Source organism: Brachyistius frenatus, unplaced genomic scaffold (assembly GCF_029030835.1).
Source record: "Brachyistius frenatus isolate BFR_SWC_R1_liver_20210118 unplaced genomic scaffold, ASM2903083v1 Contig_115, whole genome shotgun sequence".
NCBI classification, from domain to species: domain Eukaryota; kingdom Metazoa; phylum Chordata; class Actinopteri; family Embiotocidae; genus Brachyistius; species Brachyistius frenatus.
Window position 1 is genome coordinate 1,082,501 of NW_027210714.1, and position 21,239 is coordinate 1,103,739.

At 42.9% G+C, this 21,239-nt stretch overlaps 1 protein-coding gene and 2 long non-coding RNA genes across 3 annotated transcripts in view; 1 reads left to right on the forward strand and 2 right to left on the reverse strand.

Moving 5' to 3' along the window:
- Positions 1–2,515, reverse strand: part of LOC138629422 (uncharacterized) — a 5,429-nt gene extending 2,914 nt beyond the window's left edge. The window contains exons 1-2 of the long non-coding RNA XR_011311555.1: positions 2,355–2,515; positions 1,240–1,306 (exon numbers count right to left, since the gene is read on the reverse strand). This is a non-coding gene — a long non-coding RNA (uncharacterized lncRNA). The remainder of the gene's footprint in view (positions 1–1,239; positions 1,307–2,354) is intronic.
- A 384-nt stretch (positions 2,516–2,899) lies between these two features.
- Positions 2,900–21,185, forward strand: glud1b (glutamate dehydrogenase 1b). The gene is made up of 13 exons (XM_069713020.1): positions 2,900–3,484; positions 7,286–7,366; positions 7,607–7,662; positions 8,373–8,436; positions 9,962–10,056; positions 12,308–12,487; positions 14,586–14,723; positions 14,954–15,091; positions 15,232–15,312; positions 15,840–15,963; positions 18,720–18,811; positions 18,903–18,965; positions 20,118–21,185. Exons 1-13 carry the CDS (start codon positions 3,097–3,099, stop codon positions 20,235–20,237), a joined length of 1,620 nt encoding a protein of 539 aa, XP_069569121.1. The 5' UTR covers positions 2,900–3,096; the 3' UTR covers positions 20,238–21,185.
- LOC138629397 (uncharacterized) lies at positions 16,910–17,975 on the reverse strand. Its single transcript, XR_011311550.1, has 3 exons — positions 17,869–17,975; positions 17,272–17,364; positions 16,910–16,972 (listed from the first exon to the last, which is right to left on the reverse strand). It is a non-coding gene; the product is annotated as an uncharacterized lncRNA (long non-coding RNA).
- Positions 21,186–21,239: the final 54 nt, after the last annotated feature.

Sequence of the window (21,239 nt, forward strand, 5' to 3'; positions counted from 1 at the left end):
TTATTGCATGAGTAATAATGAAAGACTGCCTTGTTCTTGTGCCAGCTGTGATGGGAAACATGGTTACTATTGATTATTTTGTCTTACAAAAGTCACAAGAGTGACGACACAGGACGTTGAAAACGCTTAAACATGTAGTCTGGCCAAACAAACTGCATGTACTACACCCGTCTAAGCCCGTGTTCAACTTGCTTTTCATCTTGTGTAATCGCGTGTTTGTACCCCTTTTGAAACATATGAATGGGTATCTGTGCGTGCGTGCCGGGGGAAAGATCTAATCTTATCTCGTGTGTGCAGAGTCCACAGGTATAAGCCCGGGTCAGGGCCTCAATCAGATGAGCTGAGCACTACGATTCTGTATCTCGGAGTGGTAGACGGTGTTCCAAACACACGTTGGTGTGTAAAGTGGGAAATAATGTTAATATGTTATATAACGGCCGGTTTACTGCCGCACCGTTTTAGCTGCGGCTGGACAATGGAAGCAGATCCAGTCATTAATACGTAACAGGCCCAAAAAACGCTCACTGTTTGATGGAGAGTCTCAGGCGTGCTCTCCTCACTGAGAAAAATGACTCACATTCTGTCTGCGGCGGGGACACACACACACACACACACACACACACACACACACACACACACACACACACACACACACACACACACACACACACACACACACACACACACTTGATTATTGTATCAAAGAAACTTTGCTGGTTGCTTCTCCGCTCTGCCCGTTGATGCACATCATCGGCTTTTGAAGGCCAGTGCTGACATGGAAAACTGTTAATGGTCAACAGTGTTGGGAAAGTTACTCTTGAAATTGAATACGTTACACATTAAGACAACTATTTCGATGACCTCATCAAACCAGTGGAACTCATTACATTTGATTACTTTCTGATCAAATGTTTTAAACGGGTAAATACAGCTGAAAAGTCCCCCCCAAAAAAAAAAAAAAAAAACAAAACATGTAAACTAGTTATTGTGAACATCACAACACTGATTACTGTCGAACTTTGATGAAAAGTTCTTCAATATAACTTCAATTCAGACGGGAATGTTTTGACTTTAAAGCTCAACCACCAAAACAAACCACAAATGTCGATCACTCAATTGACCGCAGTGAAAGAAAAATGTTTGCATAACATCAAACCAAGTCGATATTTAGGTCAACCCCATGCTGAGTGACGAGAGATCTATCAACACGAGTACAGTTCACAGATTTTTGACACTTACTGAATGACTCCTTTCAAATATCGCTTCGTCTTATCTGACGGCGTGGCCAACCGCCTCGTCGTGGTTGCTGAAAGCAATGCGCATTAATTTGATTGACAGACGAAAGGCGGTGCGAATTCAAATAAGAACAAATCACAAACAAAGAGCACAGCTTTGAGCACATTGCTGCCGAATGAATGGATCCCGTTTAGACACGGACAGAAGACGGTCCTGTGCAAACAGGCGAAGCAACAGAATGAACATTATGCTTCATGTTCAAGCTTTTTTTTTTTTTTTTTTTTTACCAAAAAGAATATATTCGGATGTAACCCCCGTGTAATCACCAACATTTTGAAAAGTAACTGTAATTCAATTACATGTTCTTCGCAGCATCTGTAACCGATTACAAATACATGTAACTTGTTACTCCCCTACACTGATTTTCAATCAATTGTTTTGATAGTCATGTAGGAGGTGCAGGTCTAGAGATTGCGACGTTGGTCCAGCGCTTTGGTCCAGACTGAAACCCCTCAACAAGAATTGGATGAACTATAACAGAACATTTTGCACAAATATTTAAAGTTCCCAGAGGCTGCATCCCTCTGACTTTGTTGATGTTTTGACTGGCCAGTAATATCGACTATCTCAACACCCACAGGATGGACTGGTGCAAAATGTTCATGGTTCTCAGAGGCTGAATCCTTCTGACATTTGCGGTCTTAAGTTAAATGTCCGACAACTGTTGGGTGAATTGCCATAACACTCATGACCCCCTCAGAATGAATTTTAATTTGATTTTACCGCACGACCTAATTCAGCCTCAGCTGTACATGTATTTTTTTTTTTTTTAGTTCTTATTAGAAAAATATGCAAAATATCAGCACAATTGTGGCCAGCCATGTTTGCAAGCGTTGCCAGATCGGTTGCAAGTTCTTATTCCTAATGCTACTAATATGGACATTTTTGAACGACAACTGGTTATATTCAATCATTTGTGCAGATATTTCCAGCCTACACGTCACCAGATCAACTCCTTCGTATATTTAAATATCATATCATACATATATTTATTGCTGCCCACGAGGGAGCTTATAACAACTGATGGAAACACAATGGGCCTTTGCAAAATCTCCCACCTGAATCGCCCTCTCCCTTGTCTCACGGTTGTATGACTGAACCAACACACGAGGGAACTGCTGATGACAGCGGGCCTCGCATAGATCCTGCGGTTGCTGTCCAAAAGCCGATGAATGAAAAGGCTGATGCGAATCCTGCAGCTGCTTATGTTCCCTAAAAAAATAAATAATAATAATTAAAAATAATGAAATATTTATATATTTAACATAGCATTCATTTTTTTAAGTGCCGTTAAGAGTTCAACTGTGACCAACATATATATATATAAAAAAAGGCCTGAAATCATCCACAGTTATCCTTTAAAACAACACCTACATAAAAAAAAAAAAAAAAAACGAATCAACTTGTATTTAACGTCCCTTTTTCTTTTCATTGCCTTTTAAAATCAACAACAACAAACAGACGCGGGAGCGCGCGCTGTCAGTTGCTCCGCTCGGGCACGCGCTTCCAGTTGGTCCTCCTCTTTCCGCGTGCGTCCGGAGGAGCCCCTGACAAAAAAAAAAAAAAAAAAAAAAACCTTCCCTTTGACTCGAGCTGCCTTTTAAAGCAAACTCACACGGCGCGTCATCCCCCACTCGGCCGGAGGACTGGACACGGTGAGGAGCTGCTGCGTCGCTCAGTCTGAACCCCCCCCTTTTCTCCTGTTGTCACCCCCCATTGTCCTTGTTTTTTTTTTTTTTTTTTTTTTACATTTTTTGTTGTTTTTGTTTTGTTCGTTTACACGGTTAACTAGCGTCGGTCATGTATCGGTATTTCGGGGAGCTGCTGAGCCGCTCCGCTGGCAGCGCCCTGGCCTCCGGGTGCGCGGACTCCGCTCTCCCGGCGTCCTCGTCCCTGATGCGGGTCCGTCACTACGCCGACCAGCCCGACGACCCCAACTTCTTCCGGATGGTGGAGGGCTTCTTCGACCGCGGCGCCGCCATCGTGGAGGACAAGCTGGTGGAGGACCTGAGGACCAAGGAGAGCCCCGAGCAGAAGAGGAACCGTGTGCGGGGCATCCTGCGCATCATCAAGCCCTGCAACCACGTCCTGAGCGTGTCTTTCCCCATCAAGAGGGATAACGGAGAGTGGGAGGTGGTGGAGGGGTACCGCGCCCAGCACAGCCAGCACAGGACTCCGTGCAAAGGGGGTAAGAAAACCCGGGTCCGAAACCTCCTGCGCCGGCCCCGTCGGACAGCTAGCATTAGCCGGCTCCTTAGCATTAGTTAGCGGCGACGTCAGCTCGTTTAAAAAGCACGAAGCCCGGTTGCGGATGTCGTCGGCACCTGATATCACCCTTCCGTCTTTTTTTTTTTTACGATGGCACTTTTATTTGTTCCGTTTTGTTTTTGGTCGCGTTCGTTTACCGTACGAGACCGTTAACGTGCGGTTGACCTTCCCGCTCATCTGTGTCAATCACGGCACCGGAGTTTCTGATCAAAGATCGCAGTCAAGACTTCGTGATCCGTCTCCAGCTCGGGCCATTCATCCTCCGACCTCCGTTATTCACGCACAGTAAATCATATATATATATGCATATATATATATCTGATTCACCAGTTTATTGCTCGTCATCACCAATCTATGCCACTCTCCCCCCCTAGATTGTGCCGGATGTATGTCGTTGTGTGCAGGGCATCAGGTGTCACGTCATTTGGGCATCTCCACATTTGCTGCACAAAACACATGGCTAATCATCAAGTGCCTACTGCTCACTGTTCATCCACACAGCCAAAAGCAGGAGGAACAAAGACAGTGGGATCCTTTATATATATATGTCCAGAATATGATGTATTATGAGTGACCTATGCTCCTTGGTTCAAGGTTCAAAGCAGAGGCAATTGCTGCAGTGCACTGTGGGTAAATCGTGAGTATAGTGATGGGAAAGTCAGGGAGGGGGGGGGGGAGGTTGTGTTTCCAAGCACTCCTATTTGTCAGGCAGTGTGACAGGTGTGTGTGTGTGTGTGTGTGTGTGTGTGTGTGTGTGTGTGTGTGTGTGTGTGTGTGTGGTGGGGGGGTGGGGTGCTACTGAGAAGAGGCATTCCCAGTTGATCGAGTCGGTCCGTTTTGGTTGAGCCGGTCAGAGGGCCGGACTTCAGCGGTGTGGCGCAAACTACTAACGGCGTGAAACCCTTCCGCTGCACCTGCTTGATGCCCCTATTCTGGGGAAGTGTATTTCTGCCCGAGACGCCGCACGCCGACACTGTGCCCGACGCAGAAAGCGTTGGTTTAAAGAAATATATCGGCAAAATGATCCGACAAGCCGAGTTAACGCCCCCGGATGAAATCTCAGTAGCGGGCGTCTCCCCCGATCTGGCTCCCCGCCCTCCCCCGTCCCCGACGGTACGAACCTGCAGCGCCGCTGACTGTGCAGCCGGTTTATCAGTGAGAGAACACTTAGAAGGCATTACAAGTAAAAATCAATAACGTTTTTAAAAGGATCTCATTTCCTCGCTCCATCTCGTAAAGTCCCGAGGAGAGCCGAGCACGTCCTCGATTTTTGAAGCTAAATCGAAACCACCTCTTCAGCGTTTTTTTTTTTTTTTTTTTTTACCAAATATGGTTCACTCTCTCTCGTGTTTCCGGCCACACAAATCACATTTAAATATTAACTTTTCATTTAAGATTTACAAAATGGGATTAAAGCTCGCCATTTGGACTTTGCGACAACTAAAGCTGATCCTGCAATCAACTCAAAGGAGGTATTAGGCCTTAAATGCAGTTTTCGTAGTTTTGATATTGGCTAATGTTTCATTTTTTTTTCTAGTTGCCCAATTAAAAAAAAAAAAAAAAAAGGTGTGATTTGTCCTTTATGCCAGACCCCTGGACAATAGGGGCGAGCGCTGTTATCGTTCAGTGGGTTTAATCATTAATACAGTGTATACAGTACATATGACCTTAACTGTGCTCGGATCAAACTACAAAGTGCAGAGGCTGTTTTTGTGTGTCCGTGTTGTGCTCATCCACCCCCTTGTGAGAGCCATACAGAGCGACGGCTGCCGGGCCGGACCACGCCGCCCTTTACTGGACGTGGCGTGCATTGGTCAAACTCGAACTTTGTGTGGTTCGCTGATCGTTTCGTCTCCTTGCCGCGCAGGGGGTGAAATGAACGATTTCACTTTTGTCTAATGTAAACCATGAATGCGGGAGGACTTCATCCCATTGTGTGTGAAAACTTATAAAGTCATTCGGTAGAGTCGATTTCTCTCTGAAATTGAAACGCTGTCAGTTAAAACTAAAAAAAAAACAATTAAAAATAACGGTTACTAATTAAATGAGAAATAGTCGCAGTAGGGGAAAATGTACTTCTTTTTTTTTTTTTTTTTAAACCAAACCCGCCATTATTCAATCAAAAGCTCAAAATGTGTTTTAAAGTTCATGTACATAATTGGCAGGTTGGTTTAAACCCCGGAGGCTCTTAAGCTCCATCGTGTTGCGCCTTCAGACCTTCCTGTACGAAACTGCGGTGAATTTCAGTGAGCTAAAGTTGCCCGATTTCATTTCAGACTTTGCAGATCTGTTTTGTTTCTTGCTGCTGTGGTTGCCAGCTAGTTGGGTGGATGATTGGATGGGGGATGGTTAAGCAGCCAGCCTATTTTTTTTCTTTTCTTTTCTTTTCTCCCCCCCACCTCTCTTTTTAATTTGATCAATGTGCTCAGCATCGCCTGGGTGAGGTATCTCAGCTGATGTTTGGATGAATGGAAATGGAAAAAAAAAAAAAAAAAAGAGGCAGAGCCACCCACAGCAGCGCTCTGATGGCTGCTGCTTTGTTTGGGATGTTTGATCTTTAGCGTGCACGTGACCATCCTGTAATTCAAGACTGCAGCAATGAGGTATTAGGGTGGGTGGGCACAGAACGATGTCATCAAGTGGCTTTTCCCCCTCACGCTTCCTGTGTTTTTGCTCGCATAAATAGACCCGCACTTTGCTTTCCTCTTCAGAAAGCACTCTGCAGTCTCGTCTCTGTGCTGCTTGCCCTTGGGTTTCTCTGTGCAAGCTAACTCTGGATGCACTATTTTTGGGGTTGTTGTTCAGTCTCTCTCTCTCTCTCTCTCTCTCTCGCTGTGCCAATAAGATGGAGTAGCGTGGCATATGCAGCTTGGCTGTATGAGTGTACATATAAGGTTGCACATGTTCCTGTGGCAACGGTAGTAAACGCTAGATAACAGGAAGGTATGACTGCAGCTCTGGGTCTGAGGTCGGAATGGAGGGCCGTGATTGGTTCACGACGTCTCCGCCCCTCCTTTAGCTGTTACCTTGACTGCGAGACGCATTTAGTGATCTCTGACCCGTATGGTCCTGTGGAGACCGTGGAGAACACACTGGGATTATTGGCCCAGTCCAGTCCAGTTTTTTTTTTTTTTTTTTTTTTTTTACTGTGCTCTGTTTCTGCTGTTCATCGAGCTGTACATGTAGCGGAGACAGTTTCTGCACAGGACAAGGACTTCCTTGTGTTAGAGTCTAAACACGTAGGCAACTGTCAATATAAAAGGCATGTGAACTCAAACCAGCTCATAAAAACGGAAAAATACGGGACACATCAGTTTTGTTTGTCTTAAAGGTTGATTATGTAGGATTTAGGTAAAAATGTAATATAATATTCATAATTATGTTTTCAGTAGTGTTTAATGAAGGGAACTTGTCTTCGTCCACAGACGGTGCTATTTGGCGCCGCCATGTTTGTACAGTAGCCCAGAAGCGACAAACCAAACACTGGCTCTAAAGAGGGGCTTTTGTGTTTTTGAGTTCTCCTGCCACCGTAGATTCTCCTACACGCTTCGAAGGAACCTCACCACTTACAACCTCACTACTAGATGTCACTAAATCCAAGACGCTGCTCCTTTTTTTAAAATACAAAAAAATACATATCGGCCTCTTGTACATTTTTGCAGTTTTTCTTCGTACGGTGGCTCTGTTATAAATCGCTTTTTGTCTGTGTGTTTCCCCTCAGGTATCCGTTACAGTACAGATGTGTCTGTGGATGAGGTGAAAGCCCTGGCCTCTCTGATGACCTACAAGTGCGCCGTCGTTGGTCAGTATTAAAGTCTTAGCCGTCCACAAAGCCTCCTGCTGGTTATACCCAGATCTCCACAGTTATATTAATACTGTACGTTTTTGATCGCTTCTGCCTGAATGTATGATCAGAGAATATAATGCCAGAGAATAGTTATCCATCCATCTATTTTGTTGTTGTTGTTGTTGTTGTTTTGCTTCTTTTGCGAGCGATTACACATGTTTCTGTGGTGTTTGAGCTGTATCATTCCCCTTCCAGATGTGCCATTCGGGGGAGCCAAAGCTGGAGTGAAGATCAACACCAAGAATTACTCTGTAAGCCCTCTCCTGTCAATCCGCCTCCACCACACTCGCACGCACATGTAAAGATATACAGACGTGTTTAAATGTGTGCTGTCGTACTTAAAGCAGAGGAACAGGGCGACGGAGCCGAGGAGACGTGCTTTAGATTCAGAAGGCTGGCAGCAGTTTTCACAGGCGATGACTCAAGTCACACAAGAATGCAAAAGGCGGGGAGTTCCATTTTGTATTTGCTCCTTGAGAAATAAAGTAAGAAGAGGGGAAAAATTGAAGAGACATAGAAAGGAGATAAGAGAACAGGCGGTGAACCAAATAATCAGAGGTCTTTGTATCCTTGTCTTGTTTGAATATTTATTTAAAGGGTGAAGCGACTGCAATGCCGACAAATGAGCAGATGTAAAGTATTTTGGTGGTTTAAATTAAAATGTCGTAAATCTTTCCCTTAACTAATGATGCTTTCACTGTCTTTTATATGGTTACACGCTATAATCCTGAGTAATGCTGTGAGATAAACGATTGACTGGTCACTGACTGATGCTTCCAATCTCAGAGTTGACTGGAGAGAAAAGCCTCGACAAAAACAAAACCTCCCAGGTCTATCAAAGGCTTGAAGTGGCTCTTATGAGAATTATTGTTTTGACATGGAGGAGACGTTGTTTGATTTGCTGGGAGGAATGCAACCAGGTTGACAAGATGTTTGTCCTAAAATCTGCGCTTCGTTGCAGGATAATGAGCTGGAGAAGATCACCAGGAGATTCACTATTGAGCTGGCCAAGAAGGGTTTCATTGGTGAGTTTGTCTTTCTCTCTCTCTCTCTCTGTGCGTAATAGTGGGACACACACACACACACACACACACACACACACACACACACACACACACACACACACACACACACACACACTCTCTCCCTTCATTTTCCATTCATCGAGGTAACTATTTCCTGTCATGTCGTGCTGTTTATTCAGGTTGGGGTAGATGAGGGTGTGTCCGTGTTAATTAAAGCGGGAGAAAATTGCTAATGGAGAAAAAGATAAAGGTGTGTTGGGATGAAAGTTCAACTTGAATCTGATTTTTACAGGTGGAGGAAACCACAAAGCACAGCCTGTTTCCCAATGTACACACTTTATACATTTGAGGAAGAAGGAATCAGGTCTTTTATGATATGAATGTAGCACTATCACAGTGTGTAAAATGGTGCGTTATAAATATAAGTTGTCATTTAAAATTTGCCTTGAGGAAAAACAACTTGAGCATCAAAATTGACTTGAAGTAACACAAGTGAAAGTACTCTTCATTTCTGAATCTGTATTACAATTTTTGTTGATAAAGTTTATTATTTGATAATCTTTTATTGTTGCAGCCGGTAAAGGCGGGGCTAATCTTTATGAATTTATACTGCTTGGTAACTTGTGAAGCCTTATCATACCCCAAAAGAATACATCATCATTTATTTGTTTATTGTGTGTCATTAATCTGAATCTGCAGAGTAACTAAATGTATTGAATATATGTTGCGGCGGGAAAAGAATAACGTTTGCCTCTGAACTGTAGTGAATCGGTTCGAAAAGGGTTGGTTTCTGTCGGAAGTTGTAATATTAGAGCCGACTGTATCGAGCTCGGCCGCACGCAAACACATCCACTGGTCCAGCGGCTCAACATCCCCCATACAGACAGTTTGTTCACCCTTAGCTGGATGCATGCGAATGTTCCTAATGCGTTTAGTTCAAACACCAGCGGAGAGATCTGCCGCTGTGTGCTTGGAAACGGCAGTAGTTGTGTCATTTCTGGTGAGACTTCATACGAGGGCCTTCTTTCACTAGCGAGTCTTTCTACACCCCGGAGGTAAAACGCTACCCACGGCCCACGTCACCGGCCTGTTCTGCCTCCCGACAGATTCGCTCATCAACTTCTCTCTCTCTCTCTCTCTCTCTCTCTCTCTCTCTCTCTCTCGCAGTCCCACCCCCACCTCTCCACTTCTGTTTTTGGATCTCGAAGCCGTTGTGTGTGTGTGTGTGTGTATATATATGTATATATTGTGAGATATATTGTGAGACAAGGACACAAAAAAGCCTAGTGCTCACATTTCCCCTGTTATTTAAGTCTGTATTTTCAGCAAAAGAATATAAACTCAAGCTCTTAGGATCAGCAGAGGTAGCTAGTAGCTGAAGCCTGGAAACCCGCGGTGTTCACCATCTCCGGCGTGAAGTATGAGCTTGTGAGCACTGTGACCGGCGGACTTTACTAAAACGCCCCCACTTCTCCCTCCCTTACCCGCTCTCTTCCTCCCTCCCCTACCCGTGTTTGTTTACCAGGACCTGGCATCGACGTCCCGGCCCCCGACATGAGCACAGGAGAGAGGGAAATGTCCTGGATCGCCGACACGTATGCCAACACCATTGCACACACTGTGAGTTCTCGACGTACAGAACCAATTTGCCGGACTTGGTTGGGGTTTTGGTAGAAATGTTCAAACAGGCCAGATTAAAAACAAGGAATGAGTCACATGTAAACCATGAACAGTGGTTTCCTGCCTCTCCCTTCCCAGCCGACCACGGAAACATTCCTCCCCTCTTGAAAAACAGCTTTTCAGACTGAGGCCTGTGTGTGTGTGTGTGTGTGTGTGTGTGTGTGTGTGTGTGTGTGTGTGTGTGTGTGTGTGTGTGTGTGTGTGTGTGTGTGTGTGTGTGTGTGTGTGTGTTTGTCATCTGTCCATTCTGCTATTAAAACCTGTCAAACACGGCTTACTCATGGACAACGTTGACCCGGGTACGTGTTTTGCACATGTGTCTTTCACAAAGGTTTGATCGAAATAGTCAAAAATGATGGCGGCCAAAACGCATTTAACTTTGATTTTAGCCATGTAGCTGAAGGAGAGGTGAAAGGGGGGGGGGGGTTCAGAGGGAGTTTGGGAAAGCGAGCCACAGCGTTGAGTTTTACATGAAACTTGAGACGGACGATCGTCAGAGCTGAAACGCTGAAAGCTATTATCTCTGAGAAATGCCAAACATCCTTTTTTTGCAGTTTCTCCACGCTCAGCCTTTGCTTCTCCATAAATTGTGTCTTTTTTTTTAGGTTTTGGGCTATTGTCATGGACTATCTATTTTTGGTGATTGTTGCCATCAAAAATTCTTTATTTTTATGGCGGGTTTTCTCAAAAATGTAATTTGGGCCATTTTCTATGTTGTTTTTTTTGGGTGGTAAAATTGCAGAAATTAACAAAAATGGCTAGTTGAAAGAAAAAAAAAAATTGTAAATAGATTTTTACATTTTATTTATTTTTTTAACTACCACCTAATAAAGAGTCACATGTAATCACTTCCTATGACTACAAACGTACTATACCTCACAGAATTTTTTTTAATTTTTCTATATTTTGAACTTGGAGATCTATTTGTGCAAAGTTACAAAACGTTCATAAAAGTGACTGTAATATGGAAGACACACTATATCCTCTTTAAACATGGATATTGGTCATTCACCACATACTGTATGGACAAAAACAGGAAGTGCACTGGAAGTGTGTAGAAAACTAACATTGTCATTCCCACAATAAGAACTCATTTCCCATAAACCTCCTCAAATCTGTTTGAGAGTTTTGAGAGGCATACTGACCCGTTAATGACGAGTTCTTTTTGTTAAAAAAAAGATGAGTTTTGGTTGAAGATTCTTACTTTGTGCTGTAATATAGCAGAGCTTCAATTGAGAAAAATTGTTGTGGTGACATTGCCAGAAATTGAATGTAAAAAGAGAAACGTTTGACTGTGCCCGTTCATTTTCGGTAGATGATGGTAACTGGCTGTGAGCTTACGTTTCATATAAATTTAGACTTCTTGGAAGAAAGATGTTTGTAGTAGACTGAAGTCAGTAGAAGGAGAGTATCTGTTTTTAACAGGTTTCTGAATGCCTACCGAACGTCGTACTACTATTTTCCTGGCTCACATGCAGATGGGGGTTATTATGATCCGTACAGAATCAATATCCACCAATCGATCAACACGCTTGACTCATTCAGATGTCAATGACGATAAAAATTGTAATCCAGTGTGGTTTCCAGCCCAGCTCCTCTCATTTTATCCAGCTATGTGGCCTCTGTTCCAGATACCCCTGACAGAGATTTGGAGTAGGTGACACATTCCTGCTCCGGGTATCAGAGGGCAGAGGATTATGGGTAGTTTGTACTGACATTCAGTCAGCTGCCCCACTACCTGGTACTGTACATAACACTTTATATGCCAAGCAGCCAACACCATGGCCAGAAGCCGAGGCTGCTGAAGGAGGAATTAAGCAGCACCACTTGATAGCACTAGATGCTGGTTCTCAAAAATAACAGACCTATTAAAAATATATCAGATTTTCCATGCAAGTATCCCCAAAGGGTTTTGTCTTTTACAATCACTTGAGACATTGAGGCTTCAAGGCCAATTTGTTTTGGGCTGTGTTTGCTTTAGAAGTCTCTAAGCCAATCACAGTCAGCCATGGTGGCTGCAATGCTGTGTGTGTGTGTGTGTGTGTGTGTGTGTGTGTGTGTGTGTGTGTGTGTGTGTGTGTGTGTGTGTGTGTGTGTGTGTGTGTGTGTGTGTGTGTGTATAATCGTGTACAGTCTATGGTGTGTGTGTGTGTGTGTGTTTGGTCTGATCTTCCTCTTCTTGTGTGCTCAGGACATCAACGCCCATGCCTGTGTGACAGGAAAGCCCATCAGCCAGGGAGGAATCCACGGACGCATCTCAGCCACCGGACGTGGAGTTTTCCACGGCATCGAGAACTTCATTAACGAGGCCTCTTACATGAGCATGCTGGGCTTGACTCCTGGCTTCCAGGACAAGACCTTCATCATCCAGGTGCACAAACACAAACACACAAACAAACACTCTCACTCTCAGTTTGATCACAGTCGAAACATTTTACTCGAGGCAGCTGTGAATGTATTGCAATTATTTGCTCACTGACGCCGACAGGATTTAGGTTTTCATTTGAAATCCCGACGAGGGTTTTTTAGAGCTGCGCCTCAATCACAGCCTCGCCATCTGTTTTAGCCCGGCCCTGATCTCCGGGCTGAACTGAAGTTTCCTGTCTTCGTTGATGGAAATGATGACTCGGCAGGAGAGGAACCCGTAAACAGAAATTATCCTGCTCTACTACTGTAATTCCTTCATGCTGAGCTTTGCGAGACAGAGTTCGGGTTTAAAAGACGACTAATTGCTATGTTTTCGCTAGTCTCGGTTGTTTTAGCGCCGAGGATTAAATGTAAACAATGGAATATATCTTGATGGAAAAGACGATAAAAAGAAGCAACATTAAAGTCAGGGAAGGGCACATTTTTCTTAAAGCATAAACTGAGTCAAGTATAAATCTGTGAAAGGAGAAGTTCACAAGACAAAAGTCAACGAGCATCATTTCTCGTGAGGAGTTTCACTTCCATTCGTCACATGCAGCTCCTCACATGTCACGGACGCACACACGCACACACACACACGCACACACACACACACACACGCACACACACGCACACACACTCAAATTCACTCTTGAGTAGGAAATCCCTCAGCAGCGTCCTCTGCTGTCTTCCTTGAATACTCTCCATAATCACCACTTTCCAAGACAACAGATATGAAATCTGATGTTTTAATATCATCAACCCTGTATGTGCAGACGCATTTCACCCAACAAAATGTTTCTGTCAGGGTCGCTGCAGGTTGCGTAACTTTCGGCCATTTAAAAAAAAAAAAAGAAAGAAAAAAGGATATTCTCCTACTTGTTTCTTCACAGGATGCTGATCAAACATTTTTTTTTTTTTTTTTTTTTTTTGAGGGGATTTACAAAGAGGAGACTGCAGATACAATTAGAGATATAAAGGAGGATGGTGTTTGCAGGCGAGCGGTTATTAGAGTGACGCATGATTGAAGGATGTCTGAGGAGGTGAAGAAGTGGTGACAGCAGCTGAATGCTGACATAGATGTTCAGAAAGATAATCCTTCTCTCGCTCTGTGTGTGTGTGTGTGTGTGTGTGTGTGTGTGTGTGTGAGACTTTGTGCTGCTGAGATTAGATTTTTCTTAGAGATTTATTAGTGAGAAAAGAGAGAACAGATCTCTTGTATGGTATTAAGATCAAAACATGGGCATGTTTGTACTTCGCTATTGAGATTTATTTTTTTATTTTTTTACCGTGTAGTGAAGTTGTTGTTTTTTCTGCTCCAGCTAACCTGTTGATCTCTTACAACTGTGATATAACTATACCATGAGATGACAGAAACTGAGGAAAAGTGTTCCCTCTTACAGATTTTTACTTTGTACACACATTCTTCTTAAAGCTCTGGCTGTTTTAGATTATTGTGGGAAAAGTGACCGGGAGTGCTGTATGGCAATACTGGATTTTTCCAAAGATGGGTTAATTTTATTTATTTTTTTTGCTCTATTTTCTAAAATATTTACTTGATTTAGATACATGTTGATATAGCTATATGAAATTGCATACATTGTGGAAGAGGATTGTTCCTCTGCCAACATCACCTACCCATAATCCCAGTGAATTCAGACCCAACAGTGATTTACTTTTAATAATAACGCCTTTTGAGATTGTGACCAGGCAGGAGAATAGTTTTTTTTCCAGGAGAGTTTCCTTTCTGTTTGTCCATCTTTGCCCGTTTAGTTTATTTGTCCCAGAATTTACGTAGAGTGGACATAATAAAACATATGGCACCTCTCTGAAAGTCCTTTCAGATCACAGTACAGCACGTAAGGAAAATGTTATAGCTTAAACTGGCCACATGGTGGCACTATTGTATTTCGTTACATGAGGCTGAGCTTTAGGTTTGAGTAAAATGGACTATAATAATATAATTATTTTTTTTTTTTTACTACTAATGTTGCTTAGTGATTTTAAAAGTGATCGTAAATTCTTGGAGTATGAAGATAATTATTTGCTGTGACTTTTCACAGGGCTTTGGTAATGTGGGTCTTCACTCCATGAGGTACCTGCACAGGTTCGGGGCCAAGTGTGTGGGTATTGCTGAGATTGACGGCGCCATCTACAACCCAGACGGCATCGACCCCAAACAGCTGGAGGACTACAAACTGGTACAAGCACATCCCCTCACTTCTGTTTCCCTTCTCTTATCATTTCAGCATCTCCTTTATCTTTTTTTTTTTTTTTAATTAAATCAAAGTTGTTCCCTCTTTGTCTGTTTTTGGGACTTCTTCTTTTCTTTCATACTTATTCACGCTCACTCAACAATATCCCTGTCGGTAAATACAATTATAATGGGTTTTTTTCCTCCTGTGTGTTTGTGTCTTTGCACTTTCTGTAGAACAACGGCACCATTGTGGGCTTCCCAGGAGCAAAACCCTATGAAGGGAACATTTTGGAAGCCGACTGCCACATCCTGATCCCGGCCGCCGGAGAGAAGCAGCTCACTCGTAACAACGCCCCCAGGATCAAGGCCAAGGTAAACGCTTACTTTGATTCACTAAAGGTGCTGTGATTGAAGTTGTCATTTGGGCTTCGCATGAGCGAGGACAGGGCAACTTGGTCGTAGCTATGAGTTGTGTTTGATTTGTGTTTTTTTTTTTTTGTTTTTTTTGCTAGATCATTGCTGAGGGTGCCAATGGTCCCACCACCCCAGATGCCGACAAGGTCTTCCTGGAGAACAACGTCATGGTTATTCCTGTAAGCACACCTGATGACACACGCACACGGAAATACCAACTCAAACTAAATTTGATGACAGCTGAATATAAATTCAATTTTCTTTGACACATTTTTACTAATTTGGCTTCTTCAGCTCTGTTTAAATTAATAAACTGTTTTTCTGAATAACAAAATATGTACATAAGACACGCATGACTAAACGTTATCTGCGCTGATGGGACAGTGCAAATGGTTTGAGAACGGCAGGTTGGAAATTACACCTGTGCACTAAAAACATGAAGCAGCGGTTTGATGTGACCACATTGTGCTGGTGCGTTATGTTCAGTGAGGCGTTCAAGGCTCTGAAATCGCTTGTTTCAGTTAACTTTGTTTAAAGTATGATGTAAACAGGAGATTTTAAAGAACATTTATTTTATTTGATATTTAAAACCTTTAAGACATTTCTGGAGTACAGAGGACATTTTGTCCAAACAGTTTTACACACAGAGAGTTGAAGACCGTCCCAAACAGGCAAATGTCTGAATACGGGATGTTTCGTCTCGCAGGACATGTACCTGAATGCTGGTGGTGTGACGGTATCTTATTTCGAGTGGCTGAAGAATCTCAACCATGTCAGTTACGGAAGACTGACCTTCAAGTACGAGAGAGACTCCAACTACCACCTGCTCAGTGAGTACAAGACTTCTCAGCACTGTCTGAAACCCTCGGACAAACCACAGTTTTCCTGGGTCATGAGACACAATCAGAAGATACATAACCGTTATATTTCCTTTACATTTCATATTATATTTTAGCCCATGTGACACCATTCTAAAAGAAAACTACACGATGAACAGCAGAACCAGGGACTCTCAAAGATCTACAGTGAGTTAGAAAATGTTAAAGTTGTATGGTACCTTTCAAAGACCAAATGTCATCAAGGGTTTTTAAAGTAAAACAAAACAGTAGATGAATTGTAAACATTAGAGAATTGTAGAAAAACAAACAGTGAGACATTAAAACACAGAAGCCCTTAAAAGCACATTTAAGGTGATCAATGCCGGACATGATATAACAAAACAATTTAAAGTCAGAAAATACGTCGTGGATTTTTAAAGCACTAGAAAAAAAAAAAGCTCCAGTTGACGGGAATAAAAGCTCAATATTTGTACTTTTAGTGACTGATTGTTTGATTTTATTCAGTAGACAGCCAAGGTTCTGCGTTTTATTGAGGGGCGGGGGCAGGGGCTCTGCTCCCGTCACTCCCAAGCTGACCGCCGGCTATTTCAGATTCCAAATTATCTTGAATTGCCAGTTGTGCCATTTCGTTCTCTAATCTAGTGGTCCTCATCTCGCTCACATGTTGCTTTAGTTCTTCAAATTTGTTCTCAAAGTCGTTCAGATTTGTCTGTGAACCGTTCATCACAACCTTTCCAGTATGATATATAAGTATAGAGCCTCTCTTCTCGGAGAGTCTGAGTTTGACAAAGGGATGCTCTGTCTCAGGCTGATAGGCTTCCAGTATTGCAGCTCTCCACTCTTCTGTTGCCTCGGTGAAGAAAATGAGGTTGGATCTTGAACCGTTTTTCTTCTTGTCCTCAAAGAGAACATCTGGGTTTCTCTTTAGAGTTTCATCTTTTAAGTTGTCCCTCTCCACTTTTGACATATTTTCTGTGTAGTCAAAAGAACGAGCCTTATTCTGTCAAAAAAGAAAGAAGGGGGGAACCATTAATATTTCTGTGACGCTCTACTCTTACATTTAACTGTTCTATTACTGCAGAAAGTGTTTCAGATGGTTCCAGTGTGCTGTGAATGCTGAGAAAATAATAAATACTCTTAAACACCTTAGTTCTGAAATCTACAACAATCAAGGGCAAATTTGACCCTATTTTATTTTTGCCCAGCAGTGCAGAAAAGGAAAAACATTAACGATTTAGTCAGTAAGAATATCAAGGTAAGATAAATATATAACCAGATAAGTAATCTTATTTTTCTTACCGTCTGTGGTGCTTCAGCCATTGTCTGTTATGTTGCTGGTATGAGATGATGTGAAATCTCTGTCCACGAGAGACTTATTTTCTGTTGAAGATGCTGTAAAGAAAATTCCATGAATTGCTTCTCAGTACATTATATACGTGTGAAATGAGTCGCTGAAAGCATGTGCAAAGATGGAAAACTTTGTCGCACTGAAATGTGGAGTTAGACCGTTATACAGTTTCTCACCCGTTTTCAGCTCAGGTTTTGTTTAGTCTCAGCGCAGAGAAGACTGATGATTTCCTCACGATTTCAAAGCCTTATTTAACCTACTTGTCGGTGTTTGTTTTTTTTCATTCGAATTTGGATGGGTAGTTAACAACCCATACTTCTGTGGTGTGATGAACTTAAAACTCGTTTTCAGTTCTACTTTACAGCAACTTTAACAAATGTAACGCGTTAGATTTTCTGTGTTAAGTTTAGGCCTCTCTAGATCGCTGTTGGAGTGACTGAAACACTGCAAATGTTTGCAGTTTAAAAACAAACAACTGAACTGCAATTTATTGGAGCCATCAACAAACGCAATGGATGAACAAATAAATAGAGTCTTACTTTTCTTACCGAGTGTGGTGTGGTGGAAATCTGGAAATGATGAGTCCGAGTCGAGATTTGTCTTCAAGGTTCTTTAGTCAAAGCTTTCTACAGAAAGGTTCAGACAATAAAGAGTACAGAGGATCTGTGAGAGTCTGATGCAGATCGCAGTGTGTGCCTGGGAGGAGACTGTATCTTGCTCAGGTCGGCCTTAAACCGGTCTGACAACGAGGTGGATGGATACAGTCATCTCCATGGCATGCAAGACAAACAAAAATGTTTTGTAAGAGGAACAACATCTGCTGATACCGTATGGTTGGATTTGTACGAGGACACGGGTAGATACCGTGCGGTTGGGTTTGTACGAGGACACGGGTAGCTACCGTGCGGTTGGGTTTGTACGAGGACACGGGTAGATACCGTGCGGTTGGGTTTGTACGAGGACACGGGTAGATACCGTACGGTTGGGTTTGTACGAGGACACGGGTAGCTACCGTGCGGTTGGGTTTGTACGAGGACACGGGTAGATACCGTGCGGTTGGGTTTGTAAGAGGACACGGGTAGCTACCGTGCGGTTGGGTTTGTACGAGGACACGGGTAGATACCGTGCGGTTGGGTTTGTACGAGGACACGGGTAGATACCGTGCGGTTGGGTTTGTACGAGGACACGGGTAGATACAGTTTTCCCGTTAGAGGCGGTTCCGACGGTCTCCGTTTTGTTGCTGATGTGAAATCTCTGTCCACGAGAAACGACGGGTACCGACGGTCTCTTTTCTAATCATACTTCCACTCTTGTAACATGCAGCCGATCATGTTTCCCAGTGTATTTACATTGACTATGAATGAGCTACCGGGGTGTTTCTGCTTTTCTCCTTCTCCAGTGTCTGTGCAGGAGAGTTTAGAGAGGAAGTTTGGCAAGCAGGGAGGACCCATCCCCGTCGTACCTACCGCTGACTTCCAGGCCAGAGTTGCTGTGAGTAACATCCGCTGTCACCACAGTAAAAGTGTTTTGACGTGTCCCTCTGTGAATGATTGTGTCGTTAACAAACACTCTTCCTTTCCAGGGTGCTTCCGAGAAGGATATTGTTCACTCTGGGTTGGCCTACACCATGGAGAGGTCTGCCCGGGTAAGTGAATATGCAGCATATGACCCAGTCCAACCTGTTTACCATCTTGACTATTAAAATAAATTCTGATGAGACGCACAGAAAGTTGGAAATGTTAAGAGCCCTAACCTAATGCAAGACATTAAAACTTGGTTTACAGTACAATTTAAATTGAACTTTTGGTATGAGATATTTCCCTGAACTGCATGTTTCATGATTCAGATAACTTAAGATAATTTACTTTTAAGGCTCTGGCATTACGAGCGTGTTGTCAGCTGTCCTTAATAAATGTGTTTCGGTGGAAACGACTACTTTGATCTCTCTGTATAATGTGTATGCGTCACATCTGACTCAGTCTGTGCATGGAGTGCAGTCTGAGACTCATTTCCTCTGTAGGTAAACTCATCATGCTACAAACAAACAAACACAAAAGCAACTAGAAATCTCTTAAAGTATCCAAAAAAAATAAATGATCAAATATGTATTGAAGTTTTAACTGGGATGATGAGCTTGCACCTCGAACAGGGCATCTCCTGGTCTCAAAGTGTTGACAATCACTGAATCCAGCTCTCTCAAAAGACGACTTGGAAGGAATTTAACATTTTATTTCCGCAGGTGTCCAATAGTTTTTCTCACCTGCCGTTAGTTGAAACATTATGGCTGTCGAGAGACGTTACACATCTACGAGCTACAACTGAGAATGGATTGTGCTGCAGGAAGCTGTTAAATCCTTCTTCTTTTTTTTTTTTTTTTTTTAAATCAAGTTTCAGTCAGCAGCATCAGATATTGATATAAAAAGCTTGGGAGCACTGCAAAAATGTCATAAATGCTAATAAATTAATGTATTTTTAGAAATAGCTTTAGGCCTTGTCTTTTTTTATTTATTTTCTTTCTCATTCTTTCTCTAACATGGTTATAAAAAAAGATATTAAATAGTATTGTATGTTTATAAAAAAAAAGAAAGAAAGAAGAAAGTCTTCAGGCAGTCCAGAGTCACCTGATCCAGGTTTCCTATAAGCCATAGTTTGACCTTCACTTTGAAGTTGTTACTCCGGTCAGCATCATTTTGGACTTTGAAATATTCTTCGGCATTGTTTGTGCTTTTACTATGTACCGCTCTTATCCTTCGAGGCTGCCCGAGCTGCTTTAACATGTCGTCTTCTACCTTTGCAGCAAATCATGCGCACCGCGAGCAAGTACAACCTGGGTCTGGACCTGCGGACGGCCGCCTACGTCAACGCCATCGAGAAGGTCTTCAAAGTCTACAACGAGGCGGGGCTCACCTTCACATAAATGATCTGGTCCATCGCGACCCACCTCCACCCTCCTGCTATTGATCCCCCTCTCCTTGGCATCCTCCGCCTCTTTAAACAGCCTTCAGAACATATCACTGTTTACCGCTGCTCATTGGCTCGTATAGCACACGCACACACACGCACACACACGCACACACACACACACACACACACACACACACACACAGCGGCACGCTGGCTAGCCTGCTATTCATCATGTGATTTTTCGTGCTGTTATATCTCTGTTCTCGTTTTTGCCTGATGTTAGATAGAGATAAAACGGGCAGAGAAGAGAGAAGGAAAGCCCCTCATCCACGATATAGATGTTTAGGATATTGTTGTACGGCAGCCACGTTCACAGCGCCCTTTCTGTGATCGCTGGATGCACGTGTGGCCCTCCCCGTTGCGGTCGTTTCAGTTGACAGCACTACAGATGCCTTATTTCAGAAAGAGGTCTGCTCTAAAGTGGAGATGACCACTCCAGTCTAACGTTAGTTAAATTGGATTTAGATTTAATCATGTTAATAAGAGAACTTTATTACCCCCGAGTTTGTCTTCTCGCGCTTAAAATGTAAAGATTGGTGATGGAGTTGCCAAGTTTTTGGACACCAAAGGAGGATTTTCTTTTTTCTTGTTCTTTTTCATAGCTAGCGTTTATTCCTGTTCAGGATTCGGTAGATGATCTTCTACTCCTTGGTCCCTTCGTTCTTTCTGTCGCTTCATCTTGAATGCAGCTTCTCCCCGACTCCTCTGCTGGCCAAGGAACAGGAGCAGGGATGAGGCGAGGTGTCACTGTGATCGCCCGTTCCCTGATTGAATCCTCCTCAGTTTTAACCGTCCCGTTCTCCAGCATCGAGATTATTTTGGAGGAAATTACTTTTTCTTTTTGTTCCTTTTTTTGTTGTTGTTGCAAACTAATAAAATGTTCAGGAAAAAAAATACAAAAGTGTGTCACGTGTGTTTATGCGGCTTATGGTTAAATATAAGGAAGCTATCATTT